Here is a 22471-nt window from a genome sequence, read left to right as displayed (position 1 = left end):
CCAAAACCATACTTTCTATTTTCTTGAATCCCCTGTCGACCATGATGTGCATACCTTTTTCCAGTTTATTTAAGAAACCACAATGAGAGACAATTAATTCGTCAGTTCCTCTTCCTCCATAACCAGTAGAACAGAACATGAACAACCCATTTCGGGAGATAGCTACATAATAGTTGATTGCGTTAGCTTTTTTGTAATCAGACCAAGTTAACGCCTGCTCGAAAGCGTCACTTGGCTTTTGGATGCTGATTTCTAAACAATCGCCAATCGCCATTACTTTCTTAAATGATTTTCGAAATCCAATAGGCATTGCTCTGTGGATTGCTTCCTTACTTGGCCAAGCAATTAGTTCTTTCATGTGATTCGCGAAAAAAGGCAAGAAGCACTTGAAATATCTGGATGCTTGACTAAGAGAAATTCCAAATTCATGTCCAAGGACAGCAAAGGTTTCATTCAAGCGAATTTTCCTTATGACTAGGCAAGCAATATCCAATGAAGTTAGACTACCTCTTACTTTGAACTTTGAAGTGAGTAGGGAAATAACAGAAAGCCAGTCACCGTCAATGCCTAGATAGGTTTTCAGATTACTTTCAATCAGCTGTCGGACGCGCATGAGACTTTTCCGTTTGAAATCCGAGGTACAAAGTATGGACGCGTTGGTTGAAGTACTGGTTTCTCGCCAGGATAGGTCACTGCCAATAGTTGAGCTTGATGTTTCACACAAATTTTGGTGATTTTCGGTGTCCGAAGTGTCTTGAAATTTCAGTGACCTTGTACACTTCCTTTTCATCCTCCCTTCAGAATATGAAGGAAACGTATCCAAACGACCACCTTCCATTTTGTATGCCTTTCTTTTCTCACTTATTGGAGTAGATGTTACGTGCCATGAGTGTGGCGTGGATGTTTGTTAAGGAATTGGACTGTTTTCTTTTTGTGGCGTAACCTTCCACGGACTACTTGCTGCATCTTTCATATCCCAGCCAATTGGATTGTGTTGCACTGCTTTGCTTCTTACAAAGGCTTTCTTGCATATTACGTTTTTGTCGCTTTCTTCCATAGTAAACCATGCACTGGTCGCATACGATCTGTCTGTGTTGCTTTATGTAAAAAAATGTCAGGAATATTTCTATTTTCTTGAAGTCCAAAATTTTCGTTATTTAAACTTGATTCTCTTGCCCCTGCATTATTTACAAATGTTAAATCATCGAAGGTGTAACAGAAATTCCATTCTAACTGAAATACCATCATCAATGGGATCTGACAGATTTTCACATTCCAAATTGCAAGATAATCTTGATTCGCTAGTGAGACTACCATATCCACTGGACATGCTACTGACAGTCATTCTACCAATGAATTTCAATGACAGTTAAGACTGTATTCATTAATGCATAATCATTTCAATGTGTTACCTCCTTGGTCTGATTCACCAGACATGGATTGTAATTCATATTGGTCGACCCAGTTTGATATTTGTCTTCTGTAGTAATAGCTATCAATAAATAGATTACAGAAAACTTGTGACTTGTTCATTACAACATTAAATATTTCTTACCTTCTGGGATATTGCGATGAGTACTACATCAGGTTTGAGTTTCATGTAGCCAATACCATTTTGAAATTTGTCGTAATCTTTCAAATCATTTTCTAACTAAAGATACACATGATTGACAAAATTGTACTCAGTCTTCATTTAGAAATAGTTACCTCGAAATGTTTCTCGCAGACATGTAGGCGTCTTTCTGGATGGAAATTACAGCTGTCAAGGCCTAATTCCTTGAACCACACTTTTCTTTTTTCAAGTTTTTTGGGAAATTGTAAGAACTTAATCTCCGCATTAATACTGGGCCGACTAGTACAATTAGGAACCAAACACTTGACAAGTTTCACGTTTTAACGTAACAACAAACGTGTAATTCAAATAACAACAATATGAGATCTAGGACCATAAATGTTGCCCGTTCCATGCTGTTCTCAACGTTTGGCAAGATTGATGGTTACGACATTGGCAAGCATCCGCTTATTGTTAAGCTGATGAGTGAAGCCTATAAAAAGAAACCGCCAGTCCCAAAATATTCAGGTTTTTGGGATGTTAGTACAGTGGTGGACTATTTAATCTCTTTGGGCCCTAACAGTGGCTTATCTTTTCCGGACCTGTCAAAGAAGCTGGTCATTCTGCTGGCGCTATCGTCTTTGCGCAGAGTATTGGAGTTGGCCAATATCGACAGAGATTCAATCGTGACGGAAGAAGGACAAACGAACTTTAGCTTGTCAAAACCAAGAAAGACTTAGCGAAATTCGCCATTGCAGGTCATCACGCTAAAGAAAATGCAGCCCGTTTCCCTCGCGTGCCCGGTGGAGACATTGAAAGATTATTTAACAGTTTCTGACCAATTTCGTTCGGGATCAAAGTCTAAATTGCTTCTGTTGGGACTGCGTCCGCCTTGGAACTCAGTAGGCGGCTCAACTTTAGCGCGTTCGATTAAGAGTGGTTCTATCTGATGCGGGTGTGGACTCGGCTCACTCAATGCGAGGCGTCGCATCGAAAGCTGCTCATTTGGGGGTCCCAACCTAGGCTATTTTGCTAGCAGAGTACTGGAATTCAGTACTGGAGTCCACGTTTACTCGATATTACCGACGCCCGATATCGGGAGCGTCTGTGGCATGCGTATTGCATGAAGACCGTTAGGTCTCTTTCTTATGAACTAGTGCATTGAAGTCACCATAATAGATCCAGGTCGAGATACTTGTTCAGCAATTGAATAATTGCTCGAAGTCGCTAACTAGCGAACTGATGAGTAATTGAGATAGCTAGACAAGTGGCGAGATCTGATATGACGACAATGATTATGTTGCTCCTGTTGACCATTTCCGTCCTCTTTCTGATTTGGATTCCGGAACTGTAGACGTCGAAGCCTCGATCAGTAAGTACATGATATTACGTTTGCTGACATTTTAACGAAATTCTCACTTATTTCATTCTCTATAGATGTTTTGGTTGTGTTAAAATCTGTTGGGGCCATGCAAAACAAAGAAATAAAAAACAATGATGGCACTATAAGAGACGCTGCCTATCTGGAGGCCCAACTTGTCGATCCTAGTTTGCAACAGAGTCAGGTTATAAAAAAAATTTTTCTTCGTGTCGTGTTTGGCAATTACGATACTAAATTGTCTCCGTTTCCTTTTTATTTTTTATTTTTTTTAGATTCCGATCACTTTCTGGGGTCCTGCTACCGCCGATGTCCGTCGCCATCCGGCTGGGTCTGCCATCAAACTGAAAGGCTTTGTTGTTATAAGTCGGGAAGGACGTCTCAGTTTGAAAGCGACTGGAGTAACGGATGTCGAGGTTGGTTTACATTTTAAAAATATCTTCCCTATGTTTTTTTCATACCATTTTTTTCATCGTCCATGTCTTATATCCAGTTCAATCCGAAGACTCTCGACGCCCAAGAGTTACTTCGCTGGTTGGGGGGGGGGGGGGGGCGATGGTAGCAAAAGACGTCGCATCGGTGAGCGATCTTGTTGTATTCATGAAAAAAGAACGCTTAAAAATTTTTTTTCCCTCAACTCAACATGTTATATCCATGAAAAATGAAGATTAAAGAGATTTTTTTAGACAAAATGTTGAAAAGGTAATGCTCTGAAATGGAATACACAGAATTGAATCCGGTATATGTGCGTCATTAAAATTATTTTAGCTTCCAAGTTGCATACCACGTTCAACGTCGAAATATCAACCAACTGTAACCGCAAATATCGATTCAAAACGATTCCAGACGATTTCCATTACAAACGAGTAAACAACTTACAATTAAATCAATCCAATCGTTTTGAACAAACGTGCATTCAATATCAACAGCCAAGATGCGGTTTCGAAAAAAAATTACTACACAACCATATATTACAAATAAAAAAAGCCCTTCGGGAAACTCTCCAAGGAGCCTCGGCGCATTGGTAATAGTATTAAAATTTGAATTTGAATATATGTCCAGTTTCCTGTATTCAATTAAACTGAATTGGGTACAGTTCCAAACTTTTAACATGTTTTTAAAAGCAATTTAAAACTACCATTTTAATCCCAGTCCAAAAATACAAAAAGGGAGAATCAAATAAAATTTACAATTATTAATTTGCTATAAATGTATTTCGTACATGAAATATACTTGATAGTACCTATATCAGTGTCTCCTATCTTTTTTTTACAAAAATTTTTCGATACTAAAATTAATCCCCCCCCCCAAAAAAAGTTAAGTTAGTATCCAAAATACCGAAAAAAATGCTCCGATAAAAGATAGTATCTGGAAAAAATAGTCAAGATACGAAAAAAATAAGATATTTCCGAATTTTTATGGTGGGCTAAAGATAAGATAAGTTAAGATAAGATAGTAGTTATTTTTTAGCCAAAAAAGTGAAAAAAAGGAAAAAGAACATTTGAGTCGATAAATTGTTTAATTTCTTTATTGTATTTCACGACAAGCAAATTGAACAGTGTAAAACTGTTCAATTTTTGCATTGTATTGCACGACAAACCGGTCATTGAGTTACTCATACCTGACTAATCTGAGTGATAAAAATGATAATTCAATATTCAAACAGCAAGTCAGCAACTCAGCAACAGAGAGATAACAAAAGAACACTGCTGCTGTATTTAGATTATATAGTATAAAACGAATGGCAATATTGCCGGTAAGGGTAGGGCACAAAAAAAATTGAAAATACTTAGGCCCTACTGGATTTCTTGGGATTAATTTGCAAACACTAGATCACAGATCACACGCAATGTGATGAAAAATTAAAAAAAAAAATAAGATAAAAAAATATAAGCAAAATTACGCTATCAGAAGATTAAAATCTCAGAGAGTACAGAGACTCAGAGTCTTAGACGAAAAAAGCTCGACTAATTCGCTGAAAGCATGGCTGAAAGTCTGCAACGTCCTGATGAGTCAGCTGTCAGCTCTCAGTATTCTTAAATCTGAAGTCTGAACAGCCTTGGCCTTAAAATTTTCGAATTTCATACCTCAAAGTAAATCATTTTTCTACTGCTAGATGGGATCTTACGGTTGTTAATATCGTATCGGTAGCGGAATCGATACCGATAGTATTGTAACGAGAGTGACAGATGGTTGGACCGTTTATTAAGATGAAGTATACAACGTGATGCGATACAATAGACTGATCCCGGTTGCCCGGCTTGGATGTTCTTTTATGTCGTATCTGACGGAACTATCTGACACTTCCGGTTTGGGTCTGTTCTGCATGCTTCCTTCACGTGCTATGCTATTTGACTAAAGGCTATTGATCTAGCCGTTACTGATACATGGGTCAACGGATCTATATGATAGTCGTGAGACATCCGTTACAGTATCGCCGTTAGCGATACTTAGTATTGAGTCAGTATCGGCGATACTTTTTAAAAAGGGGTATCGGAAGGGTATCGAAGCAGTAACGATCGATACTCTGATAGCGATATTTCGTCTGTCGTTACAGTCCTTGGTGTACGAAAAAAAATGACATCGCGAATATTTGTCTGGAAAACTTTTTTTTAAATATTTTGGCCCAGCCTCAAAAAGTGGAAATTCTTTATTCCATTACATGAAGTGTTAACCGAATTTTTTAAATAAAAAAGGGGAAAAAAACAATTGCATGAAATTAGTAATTTTATGAATTTAAATGTTTCAAAAGTATCGGTACCGGTATAAACAAAAATAATCGGTATCGCGATACTTTCGAAAACCAGTACCGGTAACGGTATCGCCGATAGAAAAAAAAGTCGAGTATCGGTATCTCTATCGCCGATATTATTTTAAAGTATCGTTAACAACCCTGATCTTAAGTATCTTATCTTTTAAGGCAAAAGTTACCATTATTTTCATACCCTAAAGTTGAAAATACTTAATTGTAACTGAATTTGACACAAGATACAAGATACCAAAAAGATACAAAAAATATCTTATCTTAACTTATCTTTTACGAAAGATAGGAGACACTGACCTATATTAACTGATGCTCTGCTATAAAACAGCTAGTTGATTAAAAGCAGGAAATTTTTATTATATACATAATTTTTATGAATACAACGCCTAGATTGAAATAACTATACATATTTGGGCTAACCGTTACTAGCTATCCGTGGTTAAACTATGCTGGATTTATTTAGCTTAATTTTATGAGCCAAACGGCTAGCTTAAAATATCTTTACGTAAATAGGCTGGCCGTTACTAGCAATCCATGTTAAAATTACTGCTGAACGCAAGCAGCATAGAATTAACAGGTTCTAGCTAGCAACTAGCTGGTAGAAACTAGGCTGATGCTCATGTTCATCAGTTATTTAAAAAGCAGATAGAGAGTTATGGCCAGCCTATATTTGTGGAGCTGTTTTTTTAGCTAGGCGTTCTAGAGACTAGCTAAACGTTTCGTACTGGTGATTTTGCCTGTTTCCTGCGTGTTTTATCAATGATCTCATATACATTTTATTGGGATTCTTATTCTCTGATATTTTCTTTCATTTCCTCACCTTAGTTATCATCATCGTCTCTATAATTCTCATTATATGAAACGCAATTAAACCCCTCGCGTCAAAATAATATTCATCGATAATAAAATATTTAGTGTTCCAATGAAAACAAAAAGATTTTAAATGTGCATCGCAGTTTGGTCTCTGCAGTTATTTTGTAAGAGAATCTCTAAACCAGAATCCCATTCCAAAATTTAGAAACATTTGACTTGCGGTTGCTGATTTTTTACTAGCACTCTTTGTTCGATACTTATTGTTGTCATTTGTTTATTTTCTGACGCAAGACAAAATTCAGTTATTGTTTGTCGGTAAAACGAACGAAAATCTGATAAAAATCGTTGTATTTCGAATTCATATTTTTTTTTGATTACTTGCACATAATGCATAGTAATTACACCAATAAATATAATTTTCTTTCAAATAAATTTCACTGTTAGTACTCGGAAACCTTCTGGGCAGGAGCAGAATAGACTGGTGCAGCCATGGTAGGAGCATTGTAGACAGGGGAAGAATATACGTTGGCACGGGGGGCAGAGTAAGAGGGTGTGGCATATGAGGCAGGTTTGTATTCTGGGTACTTGGCTTCACCTTCGTACTTGACATTAGCAACGTATCCATAGCTGTCAGCTCTGTAGGTGACAATCTGGGTGCGGCCATCGGGTAGAACAACATGGTACGTTCCGGTGGTTACTTTACCGTCACTGCTCTCGGAATGAGAATAGTCGAGGTTATCATTATAGTATCCAGCCTCCTTAACAGCCCAGTCAAAGTTGTAGGGTTGAGCGACCTATGAAATAAGGGGGCCGACATTGATTTCATATTTTTTAACAAAGTAAATTGATTTAATTAAAAATGAAACTGAACTTACATAGTGGGTTTCGTAAGAGGGTGATGAATACATTGGTGCCGAGTAAGCTGGGGCCGAATACGCCTGGGTAGCAGGTGCAGCATAAGACGGAGCTGTGTAAGCCGATTTGGCAACGGCTACAGAGACGAGGGCGGCGAAGATGAAGAACTATAGGAAATCAAATTAGTTTTAGCTAATTATCGTCAACATGTTTCAAACATTTTCACCAATAAAACTTTTTTACCTTCATGTTTAAAAGTTTTGAAACGGATTGAGACAGTTTGGTAACTGATGCATTTTACATTCAATGTTTCTGACTTTTATACCCTGAATTATTTCACTGTTGCTGAAACATATTTTTAATCATGGAATGTTCTGTCACCTAAGAGTCCGTTGAGAAAGGGAAAGTGTTTTATTTTTAATTTCAGCAAAGGCGTTTTACCGCTAACGTTCACTCCAGTTTTACTAAGTGACCTTCTCAATCATGATTTCATTTAGGGTAATAGGTCAACTCCTATAAAAGATGGGAATTCCCCCAACATGAATCAGATAATACGTATAATTATAACGGATATACAAACTGCTTTGACTTGCGGCATCTCATTAGATTAAATAAAAAAACTGGAAAGAGAACAAAATTTAAAATTAGCCTTCCTTGCACTCGTACTCTGTCACAAAAACACACGTTCACATACTCATAGGAATAACGACACCTCTTTCTTGGCAGAAATCTTTTGCATAAATAATTACCTGTATGTCTATGTATATTATCGGTTCATTACTGAGTCGAAGGATTCGTTTAATTGTGATCGGCAGGTATTTCTTTTTTCTTCACTTAATGTGGATCAATCGGTTTACACTTTCATATAGAGCTACGAATTTTTATTCAAAAAGCTAATAGCTATTTCAGAAATCCCAGTTTCTTCTTTTTTATATTAAGCCCGGTATTTGAATTAATAAAAGTGAATACAGTTTTTCTTATCATGGGAATACGATAGTACAGTAACAATATTTGAATCCTGACTAGATGCTTTCAATGCCTCAGCGACTTCAAAATAATATTCATCTATAATAAAATGTTTAGTGTTCCTATGAAAACAAAAAGATTTTAAATGTGCATCACAGTTTGGTCTCTGCAGTTATTTTGTAAGAGAATCTTTAAACCAGAATCCCATTCCAAAATTTAGAAACATTTGACTTGCGGTTGCTGATTTTTAACTAGCACTTTTTGTTCGATACTTATTGTTGTCATTTGTTTATTTTCTGACACAAGACAAAATTCAGTTATTGTTTGTCGGTAAAACGAACGAAAATCTGATAAAAATCGTTGTATTTCGAATTCATATTTTTTTTTTCGATTACTTGCACATAATGCATAGTAATTACACCAATAAATATAATTTTCTTTCAAATAAATTTCACTGTTAGTACTCGGAAACCTTCTGGGCAGGAGCAGAATAGACTGGTGCAGCCATGGTAGGAGCATTGTAGACAGGGGAAGAATATACGTTGGCACGGGGGGAAGAGTAAGAGGGTGTGGCATATGAGGCAGGTTTGTATTCTGGGTACTTGGCTTCACCTTCGTACTTGACATTAGCAACGTATCCATAGCTGTCAGCTCTGTAGGTGACAATCTGGGTGCGGCCATCGGGTAGAACAACATGGTACGTTCCGGTGGTTACTTTACCGTCACTGCTCTCGGAATGAGAATAGTCGAGGTTATCATTATAGTATCCAGCCTCCTTAACAGCCCAGTCAAAGTTGTAGGGTTGAGCGACCTATGAAATAAGGGGGCCGACATTGATTTCATATTTTTTAACAAAGTAAATTGATTTAATAAAAAATGAAACTGAACTTACATAGTGGGTTTCGTAAGAGGGTGATGAATACATTGGTGCCGAGTAAGCTGGGGCCGAATACGCCTGGGTAGCAGGTGCAGCATAAGACGGAGCTGTGTAAGCCGATTTGGCAACGGCTACAGAGACGAGGGCGGCGAAGATGAAGAACTATAGGAAATCAAATTAGTTTTAGCTAATTATCGTCAACATGTTTCAAACATTTTCACCAATAAAACTTTTTTACCTTCATGTTTAAAAGTTTTGAAACGGATTGAGACAGTTTGGTAACTGATGCATTTTACATTCAATGTTTCTGACTTTTATACCCTGAATTATCTCACTGTTGCTGAAACATATTTTTAATCATGGAATGTTCTGTCACCTAAGAGTCCGTTGAGAAAGGGAAAGTGTTTTATTTTTAATTTCAGCAAAGGCGTTTTACCGCTAACGTTCACTCCAGTTTTACTAAGTGACCTTCTCAATCATGATTTCATTTAGGGTAATAGGTCAACTCCTATAAAAGATGGGAATTCCCCCAACATGAATCAGATAATATGTATAATTATAATGGATATACAAACTGCTTTGACTTGCGGCATCTCATTAGATTAAATAAAAAAACTGGAAAGAGAACAAAATTTAAAATTAGCCTTCCTTGCACTCGTACTCTGTCACAAAAACACACGTTCACATACTCATAGGAATAACGACACCTCTTTCTTGGCAGAAATCTTTTGCATAAATAATTACCTGTATGTCTATGTATATTATCGGTTCATTACTGAGTCGAAGGATTCGTTTAATTGTGATCGGCAGGTATTTCTTTTTTCTTCACTTAATGTGGATCAATCGGTTTACACTTTCATATAGAGCTACGAATTTTTATTCAAAAAGCTAATAGCTATTTCAGAAATCCCAGTTTCTTCTTTTTTATATTAAGCCCGGTATTTGAATTAATAAAAGTGAATACAGTTTTTCTTATCATGGGAATACGATAGTACAGTAACAATATTTGAATCCTGACTAGATGCTTTCAATGCCTCAGCGACTTCAAAATAATATTCATCTATAATAAAATGTTTAGTGTTCCTATGAAAACAAAAAGATTTTAAATGTGCATCACAGTTTGGTCTCTGCAGTTATTTTGTAAGAGAATCTTTAAACCAGAATCCCATTCCAAAATTTAGAAACATTTGACTTGCGGTTGCTGATTTTTAACTAGCACTTTTTGTTCGATACTTATTGTTGTCATTTGTTTATTTTCTGACACAAGACAAAATTCAGTTATTGTTTGTCGGTAAAACGAACGAAAATCTGATAAAAATCGTTGTATTTCGAATTCATATTTTTTTTTCGATTACTTGCACATAATGCATAGTAATTACACCAATAAATATAATTTTCTTTCAAATAAATTTCACTGTTAGTACTCGGAAACCTTCTGGGCAGGAGCAGAATAGACTGGTGCAGCCATGGTAGGAGCATTGTAGACAGGGGAAGAATATACGTTGGCACGGGGGGAAGAGTAAGAGGGTGTGGCATATGAGGCAGGTTTGTATTCTGGGTACTTGGCTTCACCTTCGTACTTGACATTAGCAACGTATCCATAGCTGTCAGCTCTGTAGGTGACAATCTGGGTGCGGCCATCGGGTAGAACAACATGGTACGTTCCGGTGGTTACTTTACCGTCACTGCTCTCGGAATGAGAATAGTCGAGGTTATCATTATAGTATCCAGCCTCCTTAACAGCCCAGTCAAAGTTGTAGGGTTGAGCGACCTATGAAATAAGGGGGCCGACATTGATTTCATATTTTTTAACAAAGTAAATTGATTTAATAAAAAATGAAACTGAACTTACATAGTGGGTTTCGTAAGAGGGTGATGAATACATTGGTGCCGAGTAAGCTGGGGCCGAATACGCCTGGGTAGCAGGTGCAGCATAAGACGGAGCTGTGTAAGCCGATTTGGCAACGGCTACAGAGACGAGGGCGGCGAAGATGAAGAACTATAGGAAATCAAATTAGTTTTAGCTAATTATCGTCAACATGTTTCAAACATTTTCACCAATAAAACTTTTTTACCTTCATGTTTAAAAGTTTTGAAACGGATTGAGACAGTTTGGTAACTGATGCATTTTACATTCAATGTTTCTGACTTTTATACCCTGAATTATCTCACTGTTGCTGAAACATATTTTTAATCATGGAATGTTCTGTCACCTAAGAGTCCGTTGAGAAAGGGAAAGTGTTTTATTTTTAATTTCAGCAAAGGCGTTTTACCGCTAACGTTCACTCCAGTTTTACTAAGTGACCTTCTCAATCATGATTTCATTTAGGGTAATAGGTCAACTCCTATAAAAGATGGGAATTCCCCCAACATGAATCAGATAATATGTATAATTATAATGGATATACAAACTGCTTTGACTTGCGGCATCTCATTAGATTAAATAAAAAAACTGGAAAGAGAATAAAATTAAAATTAGCCTTCCTTGCACTCGTACTCTGTCACAAAAACACACGTTCACATACTCATAGGAATAACGACACCTCTTTCTTGGCAGAAATCTTTTGCATAAATAATTACCTGTATGTCTATGTATATTATCGGTTCATTACTGAGTCGAAGGATTCGTTTAATTGTGATCGGCAGGTATTTCTTTTTTCTTCACTTAATGTGGATCAATCGGTTTACACTTTCATATAGAGCTACGAATTTTTATTCAAAAAGCTAATAGCTATTTCAGAAATCCCAGTTTCTTCTTTTTTATATTAAGCCCGGTATTTGAATTAATAAAAGTGAATACAGTTTTTCTTATCATGGGAATACGATAGTACAGTAACAATATTTGAATCCTGACTAGATGCTTTCAATGCCTCAGCGACTTCAAAATAATATTCATCTATAATAAAATGTTTAGTGTTCCTATGAAAACAAAAAGATTTTAAATGTGCATCACAGTTTGGTCTCTGCAGTTATTTTGTAAGAGAATCTTTAAACCAGAATCCCATTCCAAAATTTAGAAACATTTGACTTGCGGTTGCTGATTTTTAACTAGCACTTTTTGTTCGATACTTATTGTTGTCATTTGTTTATTTTCTGACACAAGACAAAATTCAGTTATTGTTTGTCGGTAAAACGAACGAAAATCTGATAAAAATCGTTGTATTTCGAATTCATATTTTTTTTTCGATTACTTGCACATAATGCATAGTAATTACACCAATAAATATAATTTTCTTTCAAATAAATTTCACTGTTAGTACTCGGAAACCTTCTGGGCAGGAGCAGAATAGACTGGTGCAGCCATGGTAGGAGCATTGTAGACAGGGGAAGAATATACGTTGGCACGGGGGGAAGAGTAAGAGGGTGTGGCATATGAGGCAGGTTTGTATTCTGGGTACTTGGCTTCACCTTCGTACTTGACATTAGCAACGTATCCATAGCTGTCAGCTCTGTAGGTGACAATCTGGGTGCGGCCATCGGGTAGAACAACATGGTACGTTCCGGTGGTTACTTTACCGTCACTGCTCTCGGAATGAGAATAGTCGAGGTTATCATTATAGTATCCAGCCTCCTTAACAGCCCAGTCAAAGTTGTAGGGTTGAGCGACCTATGAAATAAGGGGGCCGACATTGATTTCATATTTTTTAACAAAGTAAATTGATTTAATAAAAAATGAAACTGAACTTACATAGTGGGTTTCGTAAGAGGGTGATGAATACATTGGTGCCGAGTAAGCTGGGGCCGAATACGCCTGGGTAGCAGGTGCAGCATAAGACGGAGCTGTGTAAGCCGATTTGGCAACGGCTACAGAGACGAGGGCGGCGAAGATGAAGAACTATAGGAAATCAAATTAGTTTTAGCTAATTATCGTCAACATGTTTCAAACATTTTCACCAATAAAACTTTTTTACCTTCATGTTTAAAAGTTTTGAAACGGATTGAGACAGTTTGGTAACTGATGCATTTTACATTCAATGTTTCTGACTTTTATACCCTGAATTATCTCACTGTTGCTGAAACATATTTTTAATCATGGAATGTTCTGTCACCTAAGAGTCCGTTGAGAAAGGGAAAGTGTTTTATTTTTAATTTCAGCAAAGACGTTTTACCGCTAACGTTCACTCCAGTTTTACTAAGTGACCTTCTCAATCATGATTTCATTTAGGGTAATAGGTCAACTCCTATAAAAGATGGGAATTCCCCCAACATGAATCAGATAATACGTATAATTATAACGGATATACAAACTGCTTTGACTTGCGGCATCTCATTAGATTAAATAAAAAAACTGGAAAGAGAACAAAATTTAAAATTAGCCTTCCTTGCACTCGTACTCTGTCACAAAAACACACGTTCACATACTCATAGGAATAACGACACCTCTTTCTTGGCAGAAATCTTTTGCATAAATAATTACCTGTATGTCTATGTATATTATCGGTTCATTACTGAGTCGAAGGATTCGTTTAATTGTGATAGGCAGGTATTTCTTTTTTCTTCACTTAATGTGGATCAATCGGTTTACACTTTCATATAGAGCTACGAATTTTTATTCAAAAAGCTAATAGCTATTTCAGAAATCCCAGTTTCTTCTTTTTTATATTAAGCCCGGTATTTGAATTAATAAAAGTGAATACAGTTTTTCTTATCATGGGAATACGATAGTACAGTAACAATATTTGAATCCTGACTAGATGCTTTCAATGCCTCAGCGACTTCAAAATAATATTCATCTATAATAAAATGTTTAGTGTTCCTATGAAAACAAAAAGATTTTAAATGTGCATCACAGTTTGGTCTCTGCAGTTATTTTGTAAGAGAATCTTTAAACCAGAATCCCATTCCAATATTTAGAAACATTTGACTTGCGGTTGCTGATTTTTAACTAGCACTCTTTGTTCGATACTTTTTGTTGTCATTTGTTTATTTTCTGACACAAGACAAAATTCAGTTATTGTTTGTCGGTAAAGCGAACGAAAATCTGATAAAAATCGTTGTATTTCGAATTCATATTTTTTTTTTCGATTACTTGCACATAATGCATAGTAATTACACCAATAAATATAATTTTCTTTCAAAAAAATTTCACTGTTAGTACTCGGAAACCTTCTGGGCAGGAGCAGAATAGACTGGTGCAGCCATGGTAGGAGCATTGTAGACAGGGGAAGAATATACGTTGGCACGGGGGGCAGAGTAAGAGGGTGTGGCATATGAGGCAGGTTTGTATTCTGGGTACTTGGCTTCACCTTCGTACTTGACATTAGCAACGTATTCATAGCTGTCAGCTCTGTAGGTGACAATCTGGGTGCGGCCATCGGGGAGAACAACATGGTACGTTCCGGTGGTTACTTTACCGTCACTGCTCTCGGAATGAGAATAGTCGAGGTTATCATTATAGTATCCAGCCTCCTTAACAGCCCAGTCAAAGTTGTAGGGTTGAGCGACCTATGAAATAAGGGGGCCGACATTGATTTCATATTTTTTAACAAAGTAAATTGATTTAATAAAAAATGAAACTGAACTTACATAGTGGGTTTCGTAAGAGGGTGATGAATACATTGGTGCCGAGTAAGCTGGGGCCGAATACGCCTGGGTAGCAAGTGCAGCATAAGACGGAGCTGTGTAAGCCGATTTGGCAACGGCTACAGAGACGAGGGCGTTGAAGATGAAGAACTATATGAGATCAAATTAGTTTTAAAACATGATTCAACCATTTTCACCAATATAACTCGTTACCTTCATTTGTAAAAGCTGGCAAACGGATTAAGTCAATTTTGTAACTGATGGATTTTACAATGGATGTATGTGACTTTTATACTTTTAATTATCTCACTGTTGCTATGACATATTTTCACATGGAATGGTTGGTCACTTATGAGTCAGTTGAGAAAGGGAAAGTTTTTTTAGCATATTTGTTTACCGCTTTCTTTTACTCCAGTTGTTTTTAGTTACCATCAGTCAATTCCCGTAAAAGACGGGAGTTTCTCTAACACGATGAGCTTACAACATTAGTTCTTCCATGTAAACCTTGCAGCAAATAATTAACTTAGCAATGTTAACTTTTGTTTTATGTTCTTCCTCAGTCCATAAAACTTCATTGGCGAAAATAAAATATGTATAATTGCTTTGGAAATTATATACTTATTGTTTTGTAATTTCTTTTTTTTTTTTGGGGGGGGGGGTTCTTGCATGCTTATAGTTTATGGTTATTTAACAGGATGTATTTTTGTTAAAGACTACTGCGGATTTAGTCACGGCTCGAATATTAATATTTTGTTGAGCTGTCTGATTTTTTGAACTGTTAATTCATTTAACAAGTGATTCATTTATCCGACACTCAAAGAAATCGTTTCGGGGGGTTTTGATTATTCGGAACTCGTCACTGGGGGTTCTAAAAATTAACATATAGATGGTATTCCAATCAAAAAGTAGTAGTCGAGAAAAAAGTCATGCGCAGTTTACGCCGATACGCACCATTGTGGCCGATAGGAGAACTAAAATTTGTATCACGCTTGACACTAAACGTAGGTACAATCCTTTGTTAGACAAGCGCAAGTTCCACCCCGCGCGCCGTTTTCTCTGTTAAACAGAGAAAACGCGGCCTTATGAGGGGGTGACAACCCGACTACATTCAATATGACACAAAAAATCTGAAAATGAAGAATGTTCTCTTCATTTCAGAGTTTTCCGCATCTTCCTAGCTCTACCCGTTCTGTAGTTATCCCCCCTTAAAGTACCCTAATTTGATAAAAAGCTCTACGGAGCGTTCCCAAATTTAGGGCTTGAGTCAAAAGCTACCCTTCCCTTATTAGGAAAAATCCAAAAGAAATCAGCTTCATGATAACCACAATGGCTACGGCCAAAAAAAAATTCATCGTAATCCGACGAAAATTGGATTTTTGGGAACGCCGAGAAAAACGCCTTTTTCCATAAGGTTCTCTCGCGCGTTCCCAAACTTTAGGTAGGTACTGTATCTCGGCTTTTAAGCCAAGTATTGAAAAAATATAAAAAATGTTTGAAGAGGTGGGCTATCCCATCATTTAAAAAAATTTTATTATATATATAGGTGCAGCAGTTTACGAGAAAACTGCTGCATAAAACCAAAAAAGTCAAAATTTCGGATACCCCCCCCCCCTTGATTTTTTTTTGGTAATACCTCCCAAACTACAAACGCTAGGCGATTGCGGTTTTTTCCAATCTACTTAGCGAAAAAAAATTTGCACAGGAACCATCTGTTTGTTTATTTTTATAACCCCCAGCGACGATTTCCGCGTAATGAAAAACCCCCCAAAACGGTCTCTTTGAGTGGCGGATCGCTTGTTAAAAATTGTAAATGATAATGAAAGTAAACAAAATTTTGAACACATTTTTATAATGTACATTAGGTTTTCAGTTCATTTATTTAAAGAATCAATGAATAATTGTTATAATCAGAGTATCAGTATCAGACCCGTTTTTCCCATATAAACCATTACCCATATGGACAGATCTTGTGATTGGTCTGCTAGTCACGTGTTATAGTTGACCAAAAAAAAGGTCAGCCTACAGCAAAAATGGATTCGTAAGCGGAATAAAAAAAACTTGCAGCAGCAGTTCTCCAAACCCCAAACCACCACTAGGGTGCGCACTAGTCGACGAGTCGCACGACTTTTTGCTCTGCGGTTACCTTTAGATTTAAAAATGGTCTGTACTCTGTAGCTACAAATGTTTAGTGGTATTTTCTGAAAGACTATTGTTCGACTTCGTACTGTTTTCAGGTACTTACTTAGAAAGTAAGTTTAAATAATGTTCATTTTAAAAAAAAATATTACAATTTTTTGGGAACCCCCGAAAAAAACCTATTAGTTTACTATAGTCATGGGTATGGAGAGATGGTTGCCAATGACCATGTTAAATTTCCCAAAAGGGGTCGTTCGCTCATTTTACTAAAAGGTCTCTTTGTATGTCCATATGTCGCAACAGCCTAGATGGCGTTGATTCAAAGAGACCTCCCTATGCCTCCACACAAAAGTCGCTAGTAAATAAGTAGCTTCCCGTCGAATCCCCTTATGGGAAATTTAACATGGTCATTGGCAACCATCTCTCCACACCCCTGCTTCACTTGATCAGATCTGAGAATATTATTTCTTTACAATCCTCATTATGAAGAACTAATTAAACCTTTGATTGAACAATATAAATATTATTTGTTTTAGACTTTGTTTCAATCTTTTATCGTCTCTGGTTCAAAATTCCTTTATTCGCTTTATGCATACAGTGGTTTTTAGAGTTATCTGTGTTAAAAAAGACTTTTTTCTTCCTCTTTTCAAAAGAGAAAGAACGACATGTACAAAGAGAAGAAATTTCGCGGAATGGATTCAAATAACCAACAAAAATTAAATGGCCGCTCTTGTTTTCAGTCGATTTATGTAACGTTTCAGTTCATCATCAGAAACGAGATGTTCAGCTCTAATAGCCACCCGATTGTTGCATCCCATCCAATAACATCGGGTTTTCGAGTTTGTTGCTATCAGTCCCATGATGATTTCCCTTTCATATGTGTGTTTACAGTTCAGGTTTTTAACAGGATCAGAAAATTCTTTCTTTGAATAAGGATCAATTGTCTGAATGGTTTCTCCAGTGACTGCCAGGTCGTCTTCATTATTCATTGCTTGGTCTTCTGCATTGTTAATTTCATCTTCACCAAAATTCTTCATAGTGATGTACAAAGGATCTTTTTCCAAAAACCCTTCATGATGTTTCTCCATTTCATTTCTCAAAGTATTTTTCAACAACTAAACAGTAGAACAGATAAAAGATTAAAACTTGTTTAAGTGTGCTTCCATAGATTAACAAGTTTAATAAGTAAAGTCTTACTTCATTGATTTCATCGAAAGCAACTGAGCTTTCTCTACCCTCTGCAATGTCTTTCTTCACTTTTTCAGTGCATAACTGAATTACTTTCTGCTTGCTTGTTTTAAGGTCTTTGTATTTTGTGTCGAGCAAGACATAGTCTTTCATTACACTTCGGAGGTCATCCAGTAATTCAGGAATTTCTATATGTAAGAATCAACTAATGAAGAAAAGTTTAAAATTGATGTGCACCAACTCAATGTATACCTTCATTTGAACAAAAATTTGGCAGCATGTCGTAAACTTGAATGACCTTTTCTTTTGCCTGTTTAATGTTTTCAGCTATGTTTGAATTAGGACCTGGAAGTCTATGATCCATTTTGGTAAAATTTTCTCTTTGAAGGGTTGTTATCAAACACTTTATGACAATCAGGTGAAGATTTTACTTTTTTCAATTATTCTTCTAGTAACTGACTTCAGCTTTAGTGAGCAAAAGGATTGAAATTTAAAAACTCAATTTTTTTTTACCTCCTCCCACTTTTTTTACCTCTGTATTTCTCCCTCTTTATTTTCTGCCATCTAACGGTCAAAATAAGAAAACATGTTTTTTTAGAAATCTCTCTGACCTTCTGCATGCAATCATGGTTGAAAAATGCTTATTCTTATTGTAATTTGTGGCGCGCCGGTCTAGATAAAATTTTCTTAATTATTAACTGTTTTTCTGTTACGAAACGTAAGGTAATTGAGGCAAATACCAACGACCTAAATACCTGGAAGGGGGCAGCGCGAGGGCAGCGCTGTTGAGCCGCCTAGTGACTGTCAGCCGAAAGTCGAAAATCTATAGTGTGGGTTAAGAAACCTAGGTTGCAGCACCTTCGCTGAATACCGAAGCAATCTCGAGCGAAGACGAAGAGTTTCCTCGTGAAAAAAACTTAAAAAAAAAACAAGTCATGGCTGCTGCTCAATCCAGTTCGAAAAGTATTTGCACATCTGACTTGAGATTTTGATTTCTAAAAAGTACGAAAATTACTAATGCAAGTATAAATCTGATCTGTTTACAGTCGTTCAGTTATTTCGACGAGGATGTATCGAGGTTCCTGATATTATGATAGGAATGTGTCTTACAATTTCGGGTAATGTTTCTAAATAATTCACACAGTTAAACCAATTTATCATTGACACAGTAGACACACATTATTTTCTACATGACATCTACATGATTATTTTCTATAAAGGGATTTGCTTAGCTAGTTATGGAGTCTATCGATCGTCGAAGATGGAAGTATCAAGACCTTTTAAAGATCATTATATAGGTAAAGTCAGGATATACAGTAGGTGTATTGTGGTATAATACTAATGCTATTATTATGTTTAAATTTACAGTTAAAAGAGATGATGATCCAGATGCAGCGAAATATATCAGATTTCATCAGAATCCAAAATATTAATTTAGTGTATTGTTGTATCATAGAGGAACACTTTTGAATGATAGAGAATACATTGTACAAGCTAATCACATGATCCATCCTTCCATCCATTTCGCCATCTCTGGTTAACTAAACTACAATCAAATTCTGGTTTCCCTAGCTTAACATTAACTTCATTGTGCATGGCACATAGCCACTGAGATAGTATAAAATTGTTCTGTGTTGCAGGTGGGTTTGCAATCAATCTATAGGAAAACAAAAATTGTAAGCAAGTTTTCTTCACAAATAAGCTGTTTCACTTACCGCTCTTTGAAATCTTCAGAACAATCAGTGCATGGATAGAATTTTGTAAACAGTGCCATGAATTGAACCATGTCCTTCTGTTGATCAACAGTAGGTGTTTCAGGATAATATGCAGCTATTGTGTGGAGAACACTCCAAGAGTTTCTGCCCAATTGTTGACGATCCAAGGGGCATTCTGGAAATGTTTTCTCTACTGTGTGTGAAGACTTTGTCAGAAAACTTGACTTTGTTTCAGCAGCAGTAGATTGAGGAATCTATTCAAAATATAAAAACATTGGAAGTTGATTAATTAGCATTTTGAGGATCTCAGTAATGTAACAGTAATAATGTTCCTTTGATGCATCCTAACAAAACTTAGAAAAGGATATGATTGGGTAAGAGCAGTAGTTAAAAAAAGAAGATAGTACATAACAGTTTACCTGACTATTCATTTTCTCCTGAACATTGGCATTTTGGTTTAAATTGGTAGTCCATGTTTTAAAATCTGAACATGCTCGACAAGGTTTTTTTATCCCTTTATTTCCGTGGGGGGAAAAATCCTCGCTTTGTTGACTCGCCATTTTCAATTCAAATCCCCAGCAGATGGAGCTGAGTTTTCTATTTTCCCGCTACTTTTCAAATCAATTGAAAGAGATACGTCTATGACAAGTTTTATGAAGCGCCAAAGTAACAAAAAAATTTACCGCTCAAATTTTTACTGCAATTCGCCATGTTTACTACTATTTCCTGGTGATATTGAATTTTTTTGTTCTCTCCGCGTCTTCGTAGTAAGGACTAAGGAGTTTGGCATTATCGACTGATTGTTGTTAACTGACAACTGATTACTGAAGTGCCCCAACGGTTCGAAATGATCAGAGAATAGGTATCAACATTGATTCGGAGCAATTTTTGGTCACGGGCCGCGGTAGATCGTGTAAGTGTGTCGACGTAAACGATCTAAACTGTACTGTATATTTCTGAAGTTTTAGTCGGCGATTGTTATCTTCAGTCGTTCTGTATGATGCAATTCTTATCTAAAATTAAGAAGAATAGGTGTTTTATTATTAGCGTACTCGAATGCACATTCCATAAAAAATAAGTAATGTATCAGATCGTTTATTTGGACCAATCTTTTGTGACATTATCATATATTGGTGTAAAAAATAGATGGCTTCCAAGGTTTATGTAGCTTTGCAGCCTACTACGTCACCAGTAAAACTTTCAGAATAAATAATTAGCTATTATTATTTAAATGCTTTATAATAATATTGTCACGGCCGGGCCTATGCGGGCTTCATGTTGCTGTGGCCGACCAGTGCTGCAGTTTCACGGAGCTGGCTCCACGATTGCACGAGCCCAGCCTCCGCCAAAGCACATGCACTGCCGTCACTACAGACCGACGACAGTGCCCAACACCAGTCAAAACGGGAGACCCACACACCAGTCAGGGCCAAACTCGTCTACCTTAAGTCTACAGGGGGTCGTCTTTAAAGTAGAGGGAACCAAGGTGACCTTATGTCATCGTCGTCAGTCGTCCCCTTATCGTAATTTCCCAGAATTGTCTCTAAGCTCGACGTCTGTACTAAACTGTACATGACATTTTCCCCTCCTTAATGGAATGATCGACCTCGATCATCCGAATCGTATACGGCGGAAGGTTAAATCTACGACGCATTAGGTATTTTTTTTTTATTCGGCGACGGTTTCGGATTGTTTCGCTCGATAACTTTCTCGCAACTCGACGTGCCGGTCACACCGCTTGTGACATAATTGTACGCAGCTCAACTATACGACTTTATTTCGGCGAGCGTTTGTTTCACTCGTACGACGACGCCCTGTACAGTTCTACGCAACTGTATAAACTTTTACGGAAATCGCAAGGACGCTCCGCAGTTCAATTCGGTCAATTCTTTTTGTTTCCGTACGGCGCACTGCTGCAGCTACAGACTTTCGCGAAATCATTGCCTTCGCTAATGAGGCCTCTCAACCATGGTTCGCGACGCGCTTGGTGGCCACCATTTCTTTCGAGCTCTGTACTCAATTCCGGGCTCTGTGTTCAGCTTTGTGCTCTGCGCCCTGCTTTGCGCTCTGCGCTCTGCACGCTTGTGCTCTGCGCTCTGCGACTTGCTCCGCGCTCTGCACTATGCTTCAACACGACCCTTACGTCAGTCCGACCACGACTTCGGTTCGGCTATTCTCGCCGCGATCTTGATCCGGCAGCTCCTTGGTTCATTTGCATCCGTTCTGGTACATTCCGGTTGTTATTGGCCGTCCCACCGCTTCACTTCAGGTATCGAACGCCATCCGTCACATCTGGCTCCATCGGCTATCATTCTACCTGAAACAGACTCAAAAACACTGGTGGTTTTTTTGTTATTAGCTTCAGCATCTTATTAGGCCTATACACAATCCCAATTCAGCCGCTAGCTTAGATGCATCTAAAATCCTTTGAAACACATAAATTCTATTCGCTCATACATCAACATCACATCGGTTCAGTCGCGCAGTTTACTTCAGCTTAAACGGACGCTTAACGCTTGTTAGACGGAATCTCCCAAAACATTTAACTCTGGAAATCCATACAAAATCGGAGGGACCATAAAAACAGGATGATTCGAAATAACTTCGCATTAGTTTTCAGCATCCCTCGACCTGGTTCGGCCTAACAGAATTCGCACATCGCCGCAGACAAAATTAAGCACGAGTGGCGTTGTTTCCTGAGCGA

At 37.3% G+C, this 22471-nt stretch overlaps 7 protein-coding genes and 2 long non-coding RNA genes across 9 annotated transcripts; 1 reads left to right on the top strand and 8 right to left on the bottom strand.

Annotated features, from left to right (window-relative positions):
- Window positions 1-1410: 1410 nt before the first annotated feature.
- Window positions 1411-1747, bottom strand: LOC124205411. Its single transcript, XR_006879308.1, has 3 exons — window positions 1708-1747; window positions 1556-1651; window positions 1411-1492 (listed from the first exon to the last, which is right to left on the bottom strand). It is a non-coding gene; the product is annotated as an uncharacterized LOC124205411 (long non-coding RNA).
- Window positions 1748-6838: 5091 nt separating this feature from the next.
- Window positions 6839-7716, bottom strand: LOC124204416 (cuticle protein 18.6-like). The gene is made up of 3 exons (XM_046601477.1): window positions 7606-7716; window positions 7383-7529; window positions 6839-7301 (listed from the first exon to the last, which is right to left on the bottom strand). The coding sequence occupies exons 1-3, from the start codon at window positions 7609-7611 to the stop codon at window positions 6948-6950; spliced, it is 507 nt and encodes a 168-aa protein (XP_046457433.1). The 5' UTR covers window positions 7612-7716; the 3' UTR covers window positions 6839-6947.
- Window positions 7717-8674: 958 nt separating this feature from the next.
- LOC124204415 (cuticle protein 18.6-like) lies at window positions 8675-9598 on the bottom strand. Its single transcript, XM_046601476.1, has 3 exons — window positions 9444-9598; window positions 9221-9367; window positions 8675-9139 (listed from the first exon to the last, which is right to left on the bottom strand). Exons 1-3 carry the CDS (start codon window positions 9447-9449, stop codon window positions 8786-8788), a joined length of 507 nt encoding a protein of 168 aa, XP_046457432.1. The 5' UTR covers window positions 9450-9598; the 3' UTR covers window positions 8675-8785.
- Window positions 9599-10512: 914 nt separating this feature from the next.
- On the bottom strand, window positions 10513-11435 carry LOC124204414 (cuticle protein 18.6-like). Its single transcript, XM_046601475.1, has 3 exons — window positions 11281-11435; window positions 11058-11204; window positions 10513-10976 (listed from the first exon to the last, which is right to left on the bottom strand). Exons 1-3 carry the CDS (start codon window positions 11284-11286, stop codon window positions 10623-10625), a joined length of 507 nt encoding a protein of 168 aa, XP_046457431.1. The 5' UTR covers window positions 11287-11435; the 3' UTR covers window positions 10513-10622.
- Window positions 11436-12348: 913 nt separating this feature from the next.
- LOC124204188 (cuticle protein 18.6-like) lies at window positions 12349-13252 on the bottom strand. The gene is made up of 3 exons (XM_046601233.1): window positions 13117-13252; window positions 12894-13040; window positions 12349-12812 (listed from the first exon to the last, which is right to left on the bottom strand). Exons 1-3 carry the CDS (start codon window positions 13120-13122, stop codon window positions 12459-12461), a joined length of 507 nt encoding a protein of 168 aa, XP_046457189.1. The 5' UTR covers window positions 13123-13252; the 3' UTR covers window positions 12349-12458.
- A 933-nt stretch (window positions 13253-14185) lies between these two features.
- On the bottom strand, window positions 14186-15031 carry LOC124204250 (cuticle protein 18.6-like). The gene is made up of 3 exons (XM_046601295.1): window positions 14942-15031; window positions 14732-14878; window positions 14186-14650 (listed from the first exon to the last, which is right to left on the bottom strand). Exons 1-3 carry the CDS (start codon window positions 14945-14947, stop codon window positions 14297-14299), a joined length of 507 nt encoding a protein of 168 aa, XP_046457251.1. The 5' UTR covers window positions 14948-15031; the 3' UTR covers window positions 14186-14296.
- A 2393-nt stretch (window positions 15032-17424) lies between these two features.
- LOC124204207 (E3 SUMO-protein ligase NSE2-like) lies at window positions 17425-18726 on the bottom strand. Its single transcript, XM_046601250.1, has 3 exons — window positions 18305-18726; window positions 18062-18240; window positions 17425-17979 (listed from the first exon to the last, which is right to left on the bottom strand). The coding sequence occupies exons 1-3, from the start codon at window positions 18414-18416 to the stop codon at window positions 17581-17583; spliced, it is 690 nt and encodes a 229-aa protein (XP_046457206.1). The 5' UTR covers window positions 18417-18726; the 3' UTR covers window positions 17425-17580.
- A 96-nt stretch (window positions 18727-18822) lies between these two features.
- LOC124204209 lies at window positions 18823-19550 on the top strand. The gene is made up of 4 exons (XR_006878785.1): window positions 18823-19015; window positions 19099-19170; window positions 19273-19350; window positions 19421-19550. It is a non-coding gene; the product is annotated as an uncharacterized LOC124204209 (long non-coding RNA).
- Window positions 19475-20355, bottom strand: LOC124204208 (FAD-linked sulfhydryl oxidase ALR-like). The gene is made up of 3 exons (XM_046601251.1): window positions 20187-20355; window positions 19768-20021; window positions 19475-19709 (listed from the first exon to the last, which is right to left on the bottom strand). Exons 1-3 carry the CDS (start codon window positions 20325-20327, stop codon window positions 19547-19549), a joined length of 558 nt encoding a protein of 185 aa, XP_046457207.1. The 5' UTR covers window positions 20328-20355; the 3' UTR covers window positions 19475-19546.
- Between the last annotated feature and the right edge of the window lie 2116 nt (window positions 20356-22471).

This window comes from Daphnia pulex, chromosome 10 (genome assembly GCF_021134715.1).
Source record: "Daphnia pulex isolate KAP4 chromosome 10, ASM2113471v1".
Taxonomy (NCBI): domain Eukaryota; kingdom Metazoa; phylum Arthropoda; class Branchiopoda; order Diplostraca; family Daphniidae; genus Daphnia; species Daphnia pulex.
The sequence above is the reverse complement of the archived record's forward strand: the minus strand, read 5'-3'. Positions and strand labels throughout refer to the sequence as shown.